Source organism: Biomphalaria glabrata, chromosome 14, assembly GCF_947242115.1.
Source record: "Biomphalaria glabrata chromosome 14, xgBioGlab47.1, whole genome shotgun sequence".
NCBI lineage: Eukaryota > Metazoa > Mollusca > Gastropoda > Planorbidae > Biomphalaria > Biomphalaria glabrata.
Window position 1 is genome coordinate 8141955 of NC_074724.1, and position 13683 is coordinate 8155637.

The window sequence follows — 13683 nt, forward strand, 5'->3', positions numbered from 1 at the left end:
AATTCGCATCGCGCAGGACACACTAAAGTGCGGAGCCCACTGCGGCCGCATAGGTTGCAGTGGCCTAAGACCGGCCCTGCAAGGAAGCTCTTCTATTCAGAGGAGAATTAAATTTTTTATCTAGATAAAGCTTCTGATGATCTGTAGAAAAAGGTAGATATGTGTATTTAAAATTACAAGAAATTTAAAATGAACGATACTGTCGTTGATTTGTAATTCAATAGAATTTTCCTTTACAGATACTTTTTTTATCTGATGATTCCTAAAGAGCAAACATTACAACACAGAAAGCTTAATAGTAAAGAGAGATGGCTGTTGGTATTGAATGCTTTCTATTTATTGTTTACCACAATGCTGTGTCAGCGTCGTAAGAAAAGAAAACGATTTCAGTGTTAGAAGTGTATAATTTTATTATCATTCTTCCTATTATTCTTATTCTGATTCTTCTTCCTCTTATTATACATTATTGAAAGCACTGTTGCTAGATAACATCTGTTCAAAAACTTTTTTTACAAAGCTTATATCAACTCACTCTGTCTGTTTGTCTGTCTGGTAAAAAGTTTGTACACGTTATTTCTCTCACACCCGATCTCGGATCAAGCTGAAATTTTGCACAATTATTTTTACCTTACAACACAAGACTCAATAAAAAAAAACAAAACAATTAACTATATGTAATAAATTATTTTGTTTGGTATCTCAAACAAGGGAAAGAATTTGTACTTGATTGAAGCTGAATTAGTCCCCTTTATAAATTGTCATCTGAGGCTTATTGAACACATATACTCTTCGCTAGTAGCGTGGTTACCGCATTGAGAAGGCTTTAGCCCACAAGTTCGAATTTATGTCGTTCCTCCTTTTAAAAAAATAGATTTAAAAATCGATCACTCAGATACCCCGTTTTTTCTCCCTCATCCCTTTCCAACTGGTCCAGACAAGTGATAGGATCATAGCGTATTGTGAAAGCTAAATGCATCAAATTACGTTAACCAAAAACAATTGGTAAACAAGCAAAATAAAAAAAAATCCTTTAAAAAAAAAACTTATCTAAAGGAAAGAAACTCCGTACTCCGTCCTTAAAAATATATTTCCACCAATAACGTATAAGTTATTTCCTAATTTGATATCAAACAAGATAATTAATTACCAATAATTAATTGACTAATTGAACTTTTTTGTTTATCGATTCATGTTTGGTTAGTTATATAATTGTTTAAACTATCAACTTGATCGAAGGATGTGTGAGGAGAGAAATAGCATTAACATTATTTAAAGGGACTAATCCCAACAAATTTAGCCATATCTGTGAATACTGATGTATTATTTTCCCTTGTTGCTATTAAGTAAAATAATGAATTACCAGTAATTAATTGTCTAATTGGTTACTTTTTTATGTTTTATTGATTCAAGTCTTGTCTTAGTCTATGAATAATTGTTTGACCATTCAACTTCGTCAGAGAATGGGTGTGGAAGAAAAAAAAACGTGTAAACACTTTTGACCAGACAAACAAAGTATTGTTATAAGCTTTGTAAAAATTATATCTAATCACACAGATTTATTTTTAAGCTGTGAACGTAAACATAGAGTTGAAGCTAGGTGCTGAAACAAATGTGATACATACATATATTATTAATTTATGTCTAATATATGTATGTATCAGATTTATTTTTAGTCTAGATTTATTACAAATTTAGTTACATGACTGATCCAAATTAATTGATACACATAATACTAGTTTTGTTGTTGTTTTTTTCTTTGTATTTTGCTTATTTTTAAATAGGTATAATTACATGTTTCCTCGCTTTGTAAGCTCCCTTTACATGTTTCTTATCTTCTTATCTTATATAATACAGACGTTACTTCAAAAAAAAAAAAGACGATGATTAGGCCTAATTCCTACGCGTCATGCATTTAGTCATGCATGTTAACCAATGACTTAAATTCTGCCAAATCACTGGTTTTTCTGGCTAGCTCAGGCAACCCATTCCATGCTCTAATAGCACTAGGGAAGAAAAACTATTTGTACAAATGTGTCCTAGCATATGGAACAAGGAATGTGCATTTATCTTGGTGTCTTTCTGAGTATTTTATTAAAGTGAGTTTTTGTATTTGAAGATTATGGTTCAGTGTTCTATGTATAACTGCAATGTTTAAACAGTTGCTTTGTGATTTGATGACCGTCCATTGGATTTGTGCTTTGATGACCGTCCGTTGGATTTGTGCTTTGATGACCGCCCGTTGGATTTGTGCTTTGATGACCTTTGATGACCGTCCGTTGGATTTGTGCTTTGATGACCGTCCGTTGGATTTGTGCTCTTGTGACCGTTGGTTTACTCTCTTCTTTGTGTGCCCCAAACTACAAACTGAATTCAACTGACTGGGTCTTCTTTGTTCGTGGTTCAACAGCTTCAGTAAAGACTTTTGTTGGTGTGTGAGCTTCTGTAACAGGATGCTTTGTGCATGTTATGTCATTCTTTACGAGGGACTTGAACAGAGGGTCCAGCAGTGTTACCATTCTGTGCAGACGAGTTTGAGTCTTCAAACCTGCTGTTCACAGATTCAAGCAATGTTATTTTCATTGTTTTTTTTTTTTACTCCTGTGTTATTGCCCTCACGCTGCAGGAATGCATTCAATGGAATCACAATGAATCTATAATCTGCAGCTGCTCTTACGAGTGAAATCCTCAAAAGGTTGCAGAAAAGTAGCAACATTCTCTTTAACATACCCCTAGTCTGGAGATTTAATTTTCTGCACAGTACAATGATATTGCTGGCCGTCGCTTCAACATACACTTTCGAAGGTCGAGTACCAACGGGTGAGTACGCGCTGTTTTGACGCGAGAGTTTCAGACGATAATTTATCAAACACAAATCTTTTTAATAATAAACAGTTTTTTTTTTTCATTTCCCTATACTAAAATTCTTATCTTATCTTATATAATACAGACGTTACTTAAAAAAAGAAGACGATTACGTCCTACGCGTCATGCATTTAGTCATGCAAATTAACCAATGACTTAAATTCTGCCAAGTCACTGGTTTTCCTGGCTAGCTCAGGCAACCCATTCAATGCTCTAATAGCACTAGGGAAGAAGGAGTATTTGTAAAAATTTGTCCTAGCATATGGGACGAGGACTGTGCCTTTATCTTTGTGTCTTTCAGAGTATTTTATTAAATTTTGTTTTTGTATTTGAAGATTATGGTTCAGTGTTTTATGTATGATTGCTACTTTACTTTTGAGCCTTCTGTCCTGAAGGCTTTCTAAATTTAGTGATTTTAATAAAAGTGTGAATATTCGTTTGTTATGAATCTCACTGCTCTATTTTGTGTCTGTTCCAGTTTCTTAATGTTTTCTTGAGTTGAGGGGTCCCAAACGGAGGATGCATATTCTATTATTGGCCTAACCAAGGTTAAATAACATTTTAGTTTTATGTTCTTATTTGATTTATAGAAATTTCTTTTAATAAATCCTAATGCTTTTTTTTTTTTTTTTTTTTTTGTAGTTTCATCAATATGTGGATTCCATGACAGTTTTTCATTTATTATAACACCTAGGTATTTTGCGTTTTTAGTCTGTGTTACTGGTTTGCCATGAATAAGATAAGTGGAATTAATTTGTTTTAGTTTTTTTGTTACTCTTATCAACTGACATTTTTCTGGGTGGAAAGACATGCTCCAATTTGATTCCCATTTCTGTAATTCATCTGATTCTCTTTGTAAAATATCTGTATCTTGTGTTGTTTTTATTGTTCTATATATTATGCAATCGTCTGCAAATAATCTGACTTTTGTTCCTGAAGTAATGCAATTTGGTAAATCATTTATGTAAATTAAAAATAGTAGTGGACCCAAGGCTGTTCCTTGAGGTACACCTGAGTTTACTGTTATCGGTGTTGATTTAGAGCCATTTATTATTACAGTTTGTTCTCTCCCTATCAGAAAATCTTTAATCCACTGATGCAGTGGACCATTAATGCCGAAATATTTTAATTTTTTAAGCAAACTATGGTGGTGAACTTTGTTAAAATTGGCTATATATAGTTTACATTTACCCCTCCCGAAAAAAAAAGGCTTAATAATCTTGACTTTTTCCTAAACGCTTATGGCCTGGTCGTAGTAATGAGCTCAGGAAATATCTTCATTGTCCCAAGTTCAAACCCTGTGCCCCGAAATCCCCCGCCACTGACACATTATAACATTAATTATAAAACAAACTTAAATCCCAAATGGGCAAAAAAACAACAAAAACAAACTAAAGTTCTTTACATAAAGAATGGGTTTAAACACAAACTCAGGTTTGTATTATTCTTTGTAAGGATGTTATAAAATGAACATAAACTATTTCGGGCCGAAACGACTATTGAGACAAACATCCTGCTTAGCTAACGGGTAGAGATAACTTTTATCAACTTATGTCATGGAAGGACGGGTTCGTTCTGTTAACCATATCAATGGTCAGTTGTTTACTGCACATATTCCATGACACAAACAGAGACGGCCTTAGGTGGTGGAGAGTGAGGCAATAACGTGCCTAGGGCCACTCCCTCCTCCCACCCCCCGATAGAAAACCCCTTGTCACCGTCAGCTTCAGAAACAAGACCAATTCTCATAAACGAGGACAATATGACACCTAATACCATGACAGCTCTTAACAAGGCATTAGGCTTACTATAACAACGTGAGGTACAATGTTTTAAATTTATAATAATAATAAAAGAGGTGGACAAGCCTTTTGGAGTGATTTGGTACGGTATATATAGTCTACGATTATGACTCCTGGGTCGCGCATGACACTCGCACCGCGTTCTTGTAAGGCCGTCACGTGCAAGGCTATATATTCCCATAATTTAAACTTGAAGCTAACTTAAAAAACAAAACAAATTCAGATATAACTTAAAAATTAGGTATCTATACACTTCAAAAACACAAATACTCGTCTTTAAACTGTTTGTTTATTACAAAAATTAAAAAAATAAAAACTAAGTTTCTGTGGCAAGATTAAATATCAATAATGTAAACAATAAAAAAAAAAGTATACATTTGTGACAAAGTTTTGCACTTTTAAATTGCTTTCTGTTGGATGTATACTTTTTACTCATAATTTTATTTGTATTAAAAAAAAATTATTCCTATACTCAAGAATTCTAGTGATAACAGGTAAGTTTTTAAATGATCATGGAAATCACAACCTCATTGGAACAAGGCTAATAGAAAGACATAAATCAATGAACATTAAAAATTATTATGTACTTTGTTCCATCATTATAACTACTGACACAGTAAATCCATAAACAAAATAACATATTCAAAAGCATAAAAATCAAAATACTAGACCTACATGATAAGGAATGGCTTTTCTATACATCGAAAGAATAGAAGTTTGAAAGCTTCCTTTTCTAACCCAGAGAAAGAAGAGCTGATTTCTCTGTACTTAGATGTGATATAAATGCTAAGCAATGGGTAAGAAGGATCATTTAGGATTTTAGAACTTGAAGAAAAGAATCTGCCATGAAATAGTTTCAGAACTTTTCATTAAAATGTTTTAAAGGGGAAGGGTGATTTTAAAACATTTATTTAAATTACTAGTACACACACTAAAAATCCAAATACCTAGTTGCTAAAATAAGGATTTTCATGGAATGCCCATATTGATGAAATTATTTAAAAAAACAACAACAAAGCATAAGGTTCATCAAATTTTTTTTTTTTACAAATCAAATAAGAATATAAAACTAATGTTAACTTTATTTAGGTCAATAATAGAATATGCTTCCTCTGTTTGGGACCCCTAAACTCAAGAAAACATTAACAAACTAGAACATACACATAAAAGAGCAGTGAGATTTATAACAAACAAATATTCACATTTGATGAGAGAGAGACACATTCAGTAAAATCACTAAATTTAGAGACCCTTCAGGATAGAAGACTAGAAAGTAAAGAAGCAATTATATAGAAAAAAAATCCATTATTTTTAAATACAAGAACTAAAAAAATTATGCTGAAAGACACAAAAATAAAGACATTTCAGACACCTTTAGTAAAAATCATTAAATTTAGAGACCCTTCAGGATAGATAACTAAAAAGTAAAGAAGCAATTATATAGAAAACAAATTCATTATATTCAAATACAAGAACTAAAAAAATTATGCTGAAAGACACAAAAATAAAGACATTTCAGACACCTTTAGTAAAATCATTAAATTTAGAGACCCTTTAGGATAGATAACTAAAAAGTAAAGAAGCAATTATATAGAAAACAAATTCATTATATTCAAATACAAGAACTAAAAAAATTATGCTGAAAGACACAAAGATAAAGACACATTTCTTTTTCCAAATGCTAGGATAAATTTGTGCAAATACTTCTTTCCCGTGCTACTAGAGCATGGAATGGGTTGCCTAAATCACCAGGAAAGCCAATGAGTTTAAGTCATTGATTAACATGCCAGACTAGATTGACCTAGGGTAATGCCTATGATAGAAGAAATAGACTCAAAGCTGGAGTGAAATAGTTGCATTTAAAAAACAAATGTAATTCAAATTAAGGTTAAAACCTTTAATTAGTATGGAGCAAAGTGATCACAACACCACTAATTATAGGTCAAAAATAACTATGGATAGAAAGGAACACTAAAGAGATAATAAAATAAATAATAATAATAATAATTGTCCGTTAGGAAATTTGTCTTGTGTGCATCACACCAAACAAAACATTATAACTATAAAAAAAAAACAAATTGTACATTCACACAACTCACTCATAATTAACATGTGAAAAGTTTATATCATCATCAAACTCCATTTGAGTGAAGGCTTGAGAGACTCAAATCCTCTCTTGCAAAAGCCCTGGACAGAAACCCTGTTGTCTTGCGTAGTGCATAAATGTCGCCATACAGGTCGAGAATTTTGGGTTTCCCAGATCTGTCGAGATGGAGATCAGTAAGTCTGGGGCAGTCAAACAGAATATGAAGCTTGGTTTCCTCTTTTTCCCTGCAGCAGGTGCACCGTGAATCAAAATTTGGCCATAGCCGTAAGAAATATGAGCCAACAGGACAATGGCCTGTCCTTCACTGTGCTATAATAGCCTGCTCAGACCTGGACAGCCTCCACCATGGGGAAGTGCGGTCAGGGCGCCTCATGCGCTTCCAGACTCAACAAGCTTTTTGGGACTTGTCCCAGCACTCAAACCACTTTTCCATTTCTGTTTTTTGTATTATAGCCAGGGCTTGATGAAAGCTTACAGCCTGTTCAGTGGGTGGAATTTGCCCTCCATGGTGGGCCAAAGAGTCTGCAATTGTGACTCGGTACCCACTGCATTATTACAGGGGTGCCATAGCGTTGTTTAATGTTATGTGAAGCCATGATGACAGTGTTGATATTGGGGGGCCATGGTCTGGGGCTTTGCAAAGCCTGTAGTACAGATTTTGAATCAGTAACCACAACAATCTGTGTTGCCCTCAAATGTCCCTCGTCGAGTTGAGAGTCAATGACTTTTAAGGCTTCACAGACTGCCATGGTCTCTGCACCAAAACTGCAAACACTACCAAATGGTCCAAAGATTTTGACTGAGTAAGAGCCAAGAAAGTCGATGTAGGCTCCATTGCCTGCTCTTCCAGAATCTATTGATGCCAACCCATCAGTATATGCAAAAATAGCACTGAACTTGAAGGTATTAATAGTCACCAGAGCTAGGATTTGAAGGTCGTTAGATGAACGACTTAGCTTAGTGGCATTAGGGTCTACTAGTTTCAAGCGTATGTTTGGGGTCGTAGGGCGACACCAAGGGGGAAGGGGATGAAAGCGTTGAATATTTTGTCAGGTGGTGGAGAGGCCAGCTTCATCAGATAGTCTAGTGGCATGATGCCTAAAAGACTGTATCTGGATTCGTCTTCTGCATCTCCAACCATCCATTAGTTTTCTAGCTGGGAGGTATTCATCCAGCCTTTTATACCGCTCATAGCAGGTCAGTACTGACCTTTCCCTCCTAAGGTTTAGTGGACCTATATTCAGCCGCATTTACTGCAGATGTCCTAAAGGTTCCACAGACAAATCTTAGTGCTTGGGACTGTATTTTATCAAGTTGTTCAAGAGCAGTCCTAGAGCCATAAATTTGCACAGGTAGGCTGTAGTCTATATGTGATCGGACTGCTCCTCAATACAGGGATTGGAGCATGTCTGCTCGGGCTCCCCACTTCGTAGATGCAAAGTTTCCCTGAGGCCTTTCTTACAACATCCTGGATGTGCTCACACATTTTTAGTTTGCAATCTAAAGTTACACCAAGGTACTTGGGTAGCTTTTCCATGCTGAGAGCCACCCCGTTGAGGGAGAGCTGGAAAGGTTGCCTGAAAATGCCAGTCCCGAGCGTGAACAGAGAATAGACCGTCTTGGAGGTGTTTATTTCTAGCCTCCATTTTTGTGTGTATTAGCAGAGCGTATGGAGATCTTCTTGTAGCACTTTTTGTATAGTGGTTGCGCTCCTTCCGGATTTTCAAAGGACAATATCATCAGCATATAGCAGCTTTTGGCATTTTATCTGAGCCGGTAGGTCATTTATGAAGGCCGTGAAAAGGGTGCATGACAGAACGGAGCCCTGGGGGAGGCCGTGCTTGAGGGTCATTTCCCCTGAGACTTCTCCGTACATCCTTGTTCTTATTGTACGATCTTGTAGGAAGTCTCTAATCCAGTAATATATCTGTCCCCGCACACCCCACGGCTCTTATCTTATGAAGCAAACCAGGCCACCATACTTTATCATATGCCTGTTTTAAGTCAATGAAGACTGCGTATGTGCTTTCGGTCCTTTGGAATCCATCTGCTACGCTCTGCACAAAGATGTTGACTTGGTCTATAGCAGAATTCCAACTCTGAAACCAGCCTGCTCTGGAGCTATAAGACGGGCACTCTCAAGGTAACAAACCAGACGCTCATTTACCATTTTTGCAACCATCTTTCCCACACAAGATGTGAGTGAGATGGGCCTGTAGCCCTCAGCAGTGGAAGCATCTTTTCCCTTTTTTTGGTATAGGAATAATAGTTGCACGTTTCCAGGCCCTGGGCAGATGACCATAAAAAAAAATTTTGATGTAAAACAACAGTTCCTAAAAAAAAAGGGTTTATTATTGCAATAATTAACATCACAACAGAAGGAACCCAGCATTAATGACACAACAAACCACCTTTTAAATAGCTACAATAAATTAAAGGAATTTAGAATGTTCTCTTGGTGTTTAATAATAAACAAAAATAAAAGATATTCAACTGTCAATGTTTCAAGTTAGCATATGTAATAGAAAATCAATATAGCAATGTCTACATTTGCAAGTTTAAATCTAATAGGTCTTGCAATGTCATATATTTATCCAGGATCAGGTCAAAGCTATCAATGGTTCACTTTGTTTTATCTTACACTAGAGTGGCAAATACTTGAATTAGAGAACAAATGTTAAATCATTGTTCTCTTGGGTGGGAATCATATACAAATTTATTTTTAAAAAAAGATGACTAAACATTAATAATGCAATATTATTATTCTATTGGAGCAAGTGTCTAAAAGATTAAAACTTACTGTAGAAAAAAAAGGATGTTTTTTTAACTTTTGATAAGAACTCGTGTATTGAATACAGTATTATATATGACTAGCCAGATATTACCCACAGCCAGTGGGCCCTAGTTAGGGAATTACTGATCAAGTGGATTAGATGTAGATCTAAGTCAAACATGGCCAATGTTTCCTAATCATTTTTTTTAAAACTCATATTTGGAAAAAACTATCGGAGTTTCCTTCTATTGGTTTATTTCATAATACTTTCACTTAGTAAATTTTATTTTTCACAATATCAGTTTACTTCATTATTCTTAAATTTACAGTTCCTGACAATTTTTTTTATACTCTTACATTTATTTTTTCTCTGAAATAAAAACTTTCAAACAGAAATTTAAAATGTAGGAATACATCAATACTTGTAAATTAAATTTTAAACTAGTAATTACAAAGAAATAAAAAAAAAACATTTTTTTAAAGCTAATGTATTGTATTACCCTACAAATGTATTGTTTACCCTAGAATGTAAAAAAAAAAATGCTATTAAAAATACTGCAAGAATTAACTTCCAATGAAATTTAAGCATAGCTCTATATGTAGATATTTTTAAAAAAATATCTAATGAATTTTAAATATAGCTACCAAGCTAAGTTTCAGTAAAATGGTCTTGATGTAAAATGAAAAAAAAATTCATTTATATCTAAAAAAAAAAAAATATTGAAGAGAAATAGAGTTTTTGACAGGACAGTTTTTTGGACATGCAATAAAATAAAAAGCATTTGAAAGTACAGAGAACATGTAAAAAAATGTTTAGTTTACGTTTAATTAATTGCTTTTAATTAACCCCAAAAAAATATATTTGCCAGTAGTCCTACTAAAAAAGAAGAATAATTTTGATATAAAATTTGTACTGAGCTCATTTTAGCAAGAGGACAAAGTATCAATAATCTTTTTCAAGAGATATTAAAAGAAAGACAAGGGATATGCCATCTGAAAGAAAAAAAATTATCCAATAATGTTATGATGAGAAAGCACTTTTTCTGTTACAGCAACAAGAGAAGAACATTGTAGAGTTCTTTTAGCTGTTGCATCCCCAATACAACAAGGTTGGATTAATAGCAACATCTGCTTCAAAGGTATTTGTTTCTTGAAAAGGGTGCACAGTTTCATTAACTGCAGTATCATCTTGAGTATTTGTTTCTGGAATAGGTTGCACAGTTTCATTAACTGCAGTATCATCTTGAGTATTTGTTTCTTGAACAGGTTGCACAGTTTCATTAACTGCAGTATTATCTTGAGTATTTGTTGCTTCAATAGAATGTACAAGCTCATGAGTCTTGTCAAGATTATTCATTCCATTTACTTCAGTGTAAGAATCTGTACCTTTTTCAAGAACTTGTGCATTTCGCAAGGTTTTATTTGATAATGAAATACTGTCATCGTTTTCCTCTTTTTCTGCATTATTTATTTGAATGGAACTTTCTTGTTGACATGTCTCAGCTATGTTTCCTTTTAAAAAAAAAAAAAACAAAACATAATCAATTGTTAAAAACTTAATATAAAGTAATAAATACAATTACAATGGTCGATGTTGCTACACATTCTCTTCTTGGAAAAATACTTTATTCTGCTGACACTAAGTTTTTTTCTTAATTGAAATTGCAGATTGCTAATTGAAAATACACCATTAAGCTTTAAATCTCAGGGTATCTGATAAGGAAAAAATAAGGAGAATTTGAATGAAACCCAATACAAGCTATAAAACAAAAAGACCTAAAGCAGGGCATGTGAAAGGGCAAGATCTGTGCTATTTTAGGACAGGCTTATTACAAGTACCTGGCCTTTAGTGATACACAATTTCACAATGAAACGTTTTAGCATTGATAATGATTAAAAAAAAAGAAATTTACCAGATCATTTTTTTTAAATGAAACTTTAACCTATAGCTAGAGACAAAAATAAATTATAAAAAGAAAAACATTAAAAACAATTTTTAAAAAAAGGCAGTGCCACCTCTATGCAACTTATTGAGTGATTGTTTTTTTATTTTCTTAAAAAATAAATGAATGTTATATTTAAAAACATTTTTTACCCCTTCCCTCTTTTTCACAAGAAAGAATCCTGGTTAAGCGAATGTATTGATCTATTACACCTTTTAATATTCCAATGACCTATACTAAAAAAGACAAATGCACACAATTTTTCTGAACATTAATTTATTAAACTCTTGAGTCAATGAAGTCATTCAGAAAATCCAGAACGTGATTGTCCTTTCAAAACCCAGGTAGGATCTAGACCTAGATTTAGTCTCTAGCTATATTAACATTTTTTAAATTTTTACTTTGAAAATTATAAAGGTCAAACTTGAGTTTTCCTCATTTGACCAATGAGCTAGTAATTCTTTTCTCAGTGATATACATCAACTGTTAAATTTCTAGGAAAATTAGTTAGAGCCATTTTTCAGATTAGCATCTGCCCACCTTCCATGAAGGAGTGACTTGAATAGAGGTATTGTAAAAAGTTAGTCATAATTATATAATAATATCAGTCTGCCACTCAATTCTTTTCCCATTTCTTCCTTAGCTTCCCTGTCCCAATTTCCTCAATCAAGGTTTTTCATAATGTTTTCAAGCAGCCAAGTTAGTGGATGTATGGGCTACCTTTGTGAGACTTTGGCATAAAAATTTTTTAACTATTACGTATGAATTAAAAAAAAATCATGACTACACTATGATCAACATATTTGTTTAAGACATATTTTACATTACTAGACTGTAAAATAAAAATAAAAAAAAACTGGTTCCAGAAATAAAGACTTAATTTTTGTTTGTTTGTTTCACACATTCATATGATAACTCTTTAAAACCCATTACTTTAAAATATAATTATAACAACAAATTTTACAGGAAAATCGGTGGCTATGTAATTTTTTGTACTTGACATGAAAAAGAGAGTTTGCGTTTTCACACAAACTTAAAGGAGCCAACAAATAGGCCCACTCACAACTCCTCTATTTGTTATGCAATGCAGATAAAAAGGCAGGTTTCAATATTTTACAATGAATTTGAGTAACTAAAAACTTACAACAAAAAATACAACATCTCTTCCAGGTATATAAAATATTTATTTAAAAATGATTGAATGCAATCACTAACAACCAATGCACGAGATTCTGCTTCTATCATTTACGAACAGATCCAGCGTGAAAATTCTCTGATTTTCTAATTTAGACAAAAAGATGGCAACATTTGATGTGTGTAATCTTTTCACACCTTCCATGTGACACCTATTATGGAGACATTCATAATAGAAAATGGATAGATGAACAATAAAAAGAAACCATAACATACAATAAGTTTCTAAAGTTACTAAGTACATTGCACAAAGTATGGCTCGATAACTCTGATTTGACAATGTCAATCCTCAAGGAGGTGCACTGTTATTGAGGATTTCTCAAGTTTAGTTCCGATACACTGTGTCTTAGACTTAGACTTAGGTCCTCCCACGCCATTCGGCACATTGGGTGGCAAGCTGTCTCCATAAAGATCTGTCAATGGCAATGTCTGAAGCCTCCTCCCACCTGGTGTCCACTGTTCTGAGGTCCTCCATGAAGGTGTGTCGCCAAGTAATATGAGGACGTCCCTGTTTGCGCTTTCCTCGTTTTGGCTTCCATGTTATCGCAACTCTTGGTGTGCCTAATTCATTTTGACGTAGAACATGTCCCGCACCTCATGCGACGCTCAGTCACAACTTCACTAAGTGTTCGACTCCCAGTTCGGCATAGGATTTCCTTGTTTGAGACCCGATCTGTGTAACTGACTCCCAAAATCCGTCGCAGCCATCTCTGTTGAGCCACATTTAGTCTTTTCTCAATTTTGACAGATGACTTCCACGTCTCACATGCATATGTAGCAGTTGGAATGAAGGTGTATTTTTGTCTCGAGTCCAATGGCTTGGCTAGTCCAAATAGGCTGCAGCCTTTAGAAAATGCTCCCTGCCTTTCCTATTCGGCACGTTACATCATGGTAAGCATCTCCAACATTTGTTATGATGCTGCCAAGGTACGTAAACTTGTCCAAATCTTCAAGCTTTGACTCGCCAAGTCTGATGGGAACACCCTTTGCCTTATATCCCAC

General features: G+C 34.2%; 1 protein-coding gene across 3 annotated transcripts in view; it reads right to left on the reverse strand.

The window, feature by feature from the left end:
- Nucleotides 1–4934: 4934 nt before the first annotated feature.
- LOC129922965 (uncharacterized) overlaps nt 4935–13683 on the reverse strand; it is a 34917-nt gene continuing 26168 nt past the window's right edge. For all 3 annotated transcript variants that reach the window (XM_056011355.1, XM_056011356.1, XM_056011357.1), the window contains one exon: nt 4935–11056. In XM_056011355.1, the coding sequence (XP_055867330.1) occupies nt 10626–11056 (431 nt within the window). In that variant the 3' untranslated portion in view covers nt 4935–10625. The remainder of the gene's footprint in view (nt 11057–13683) is intronic.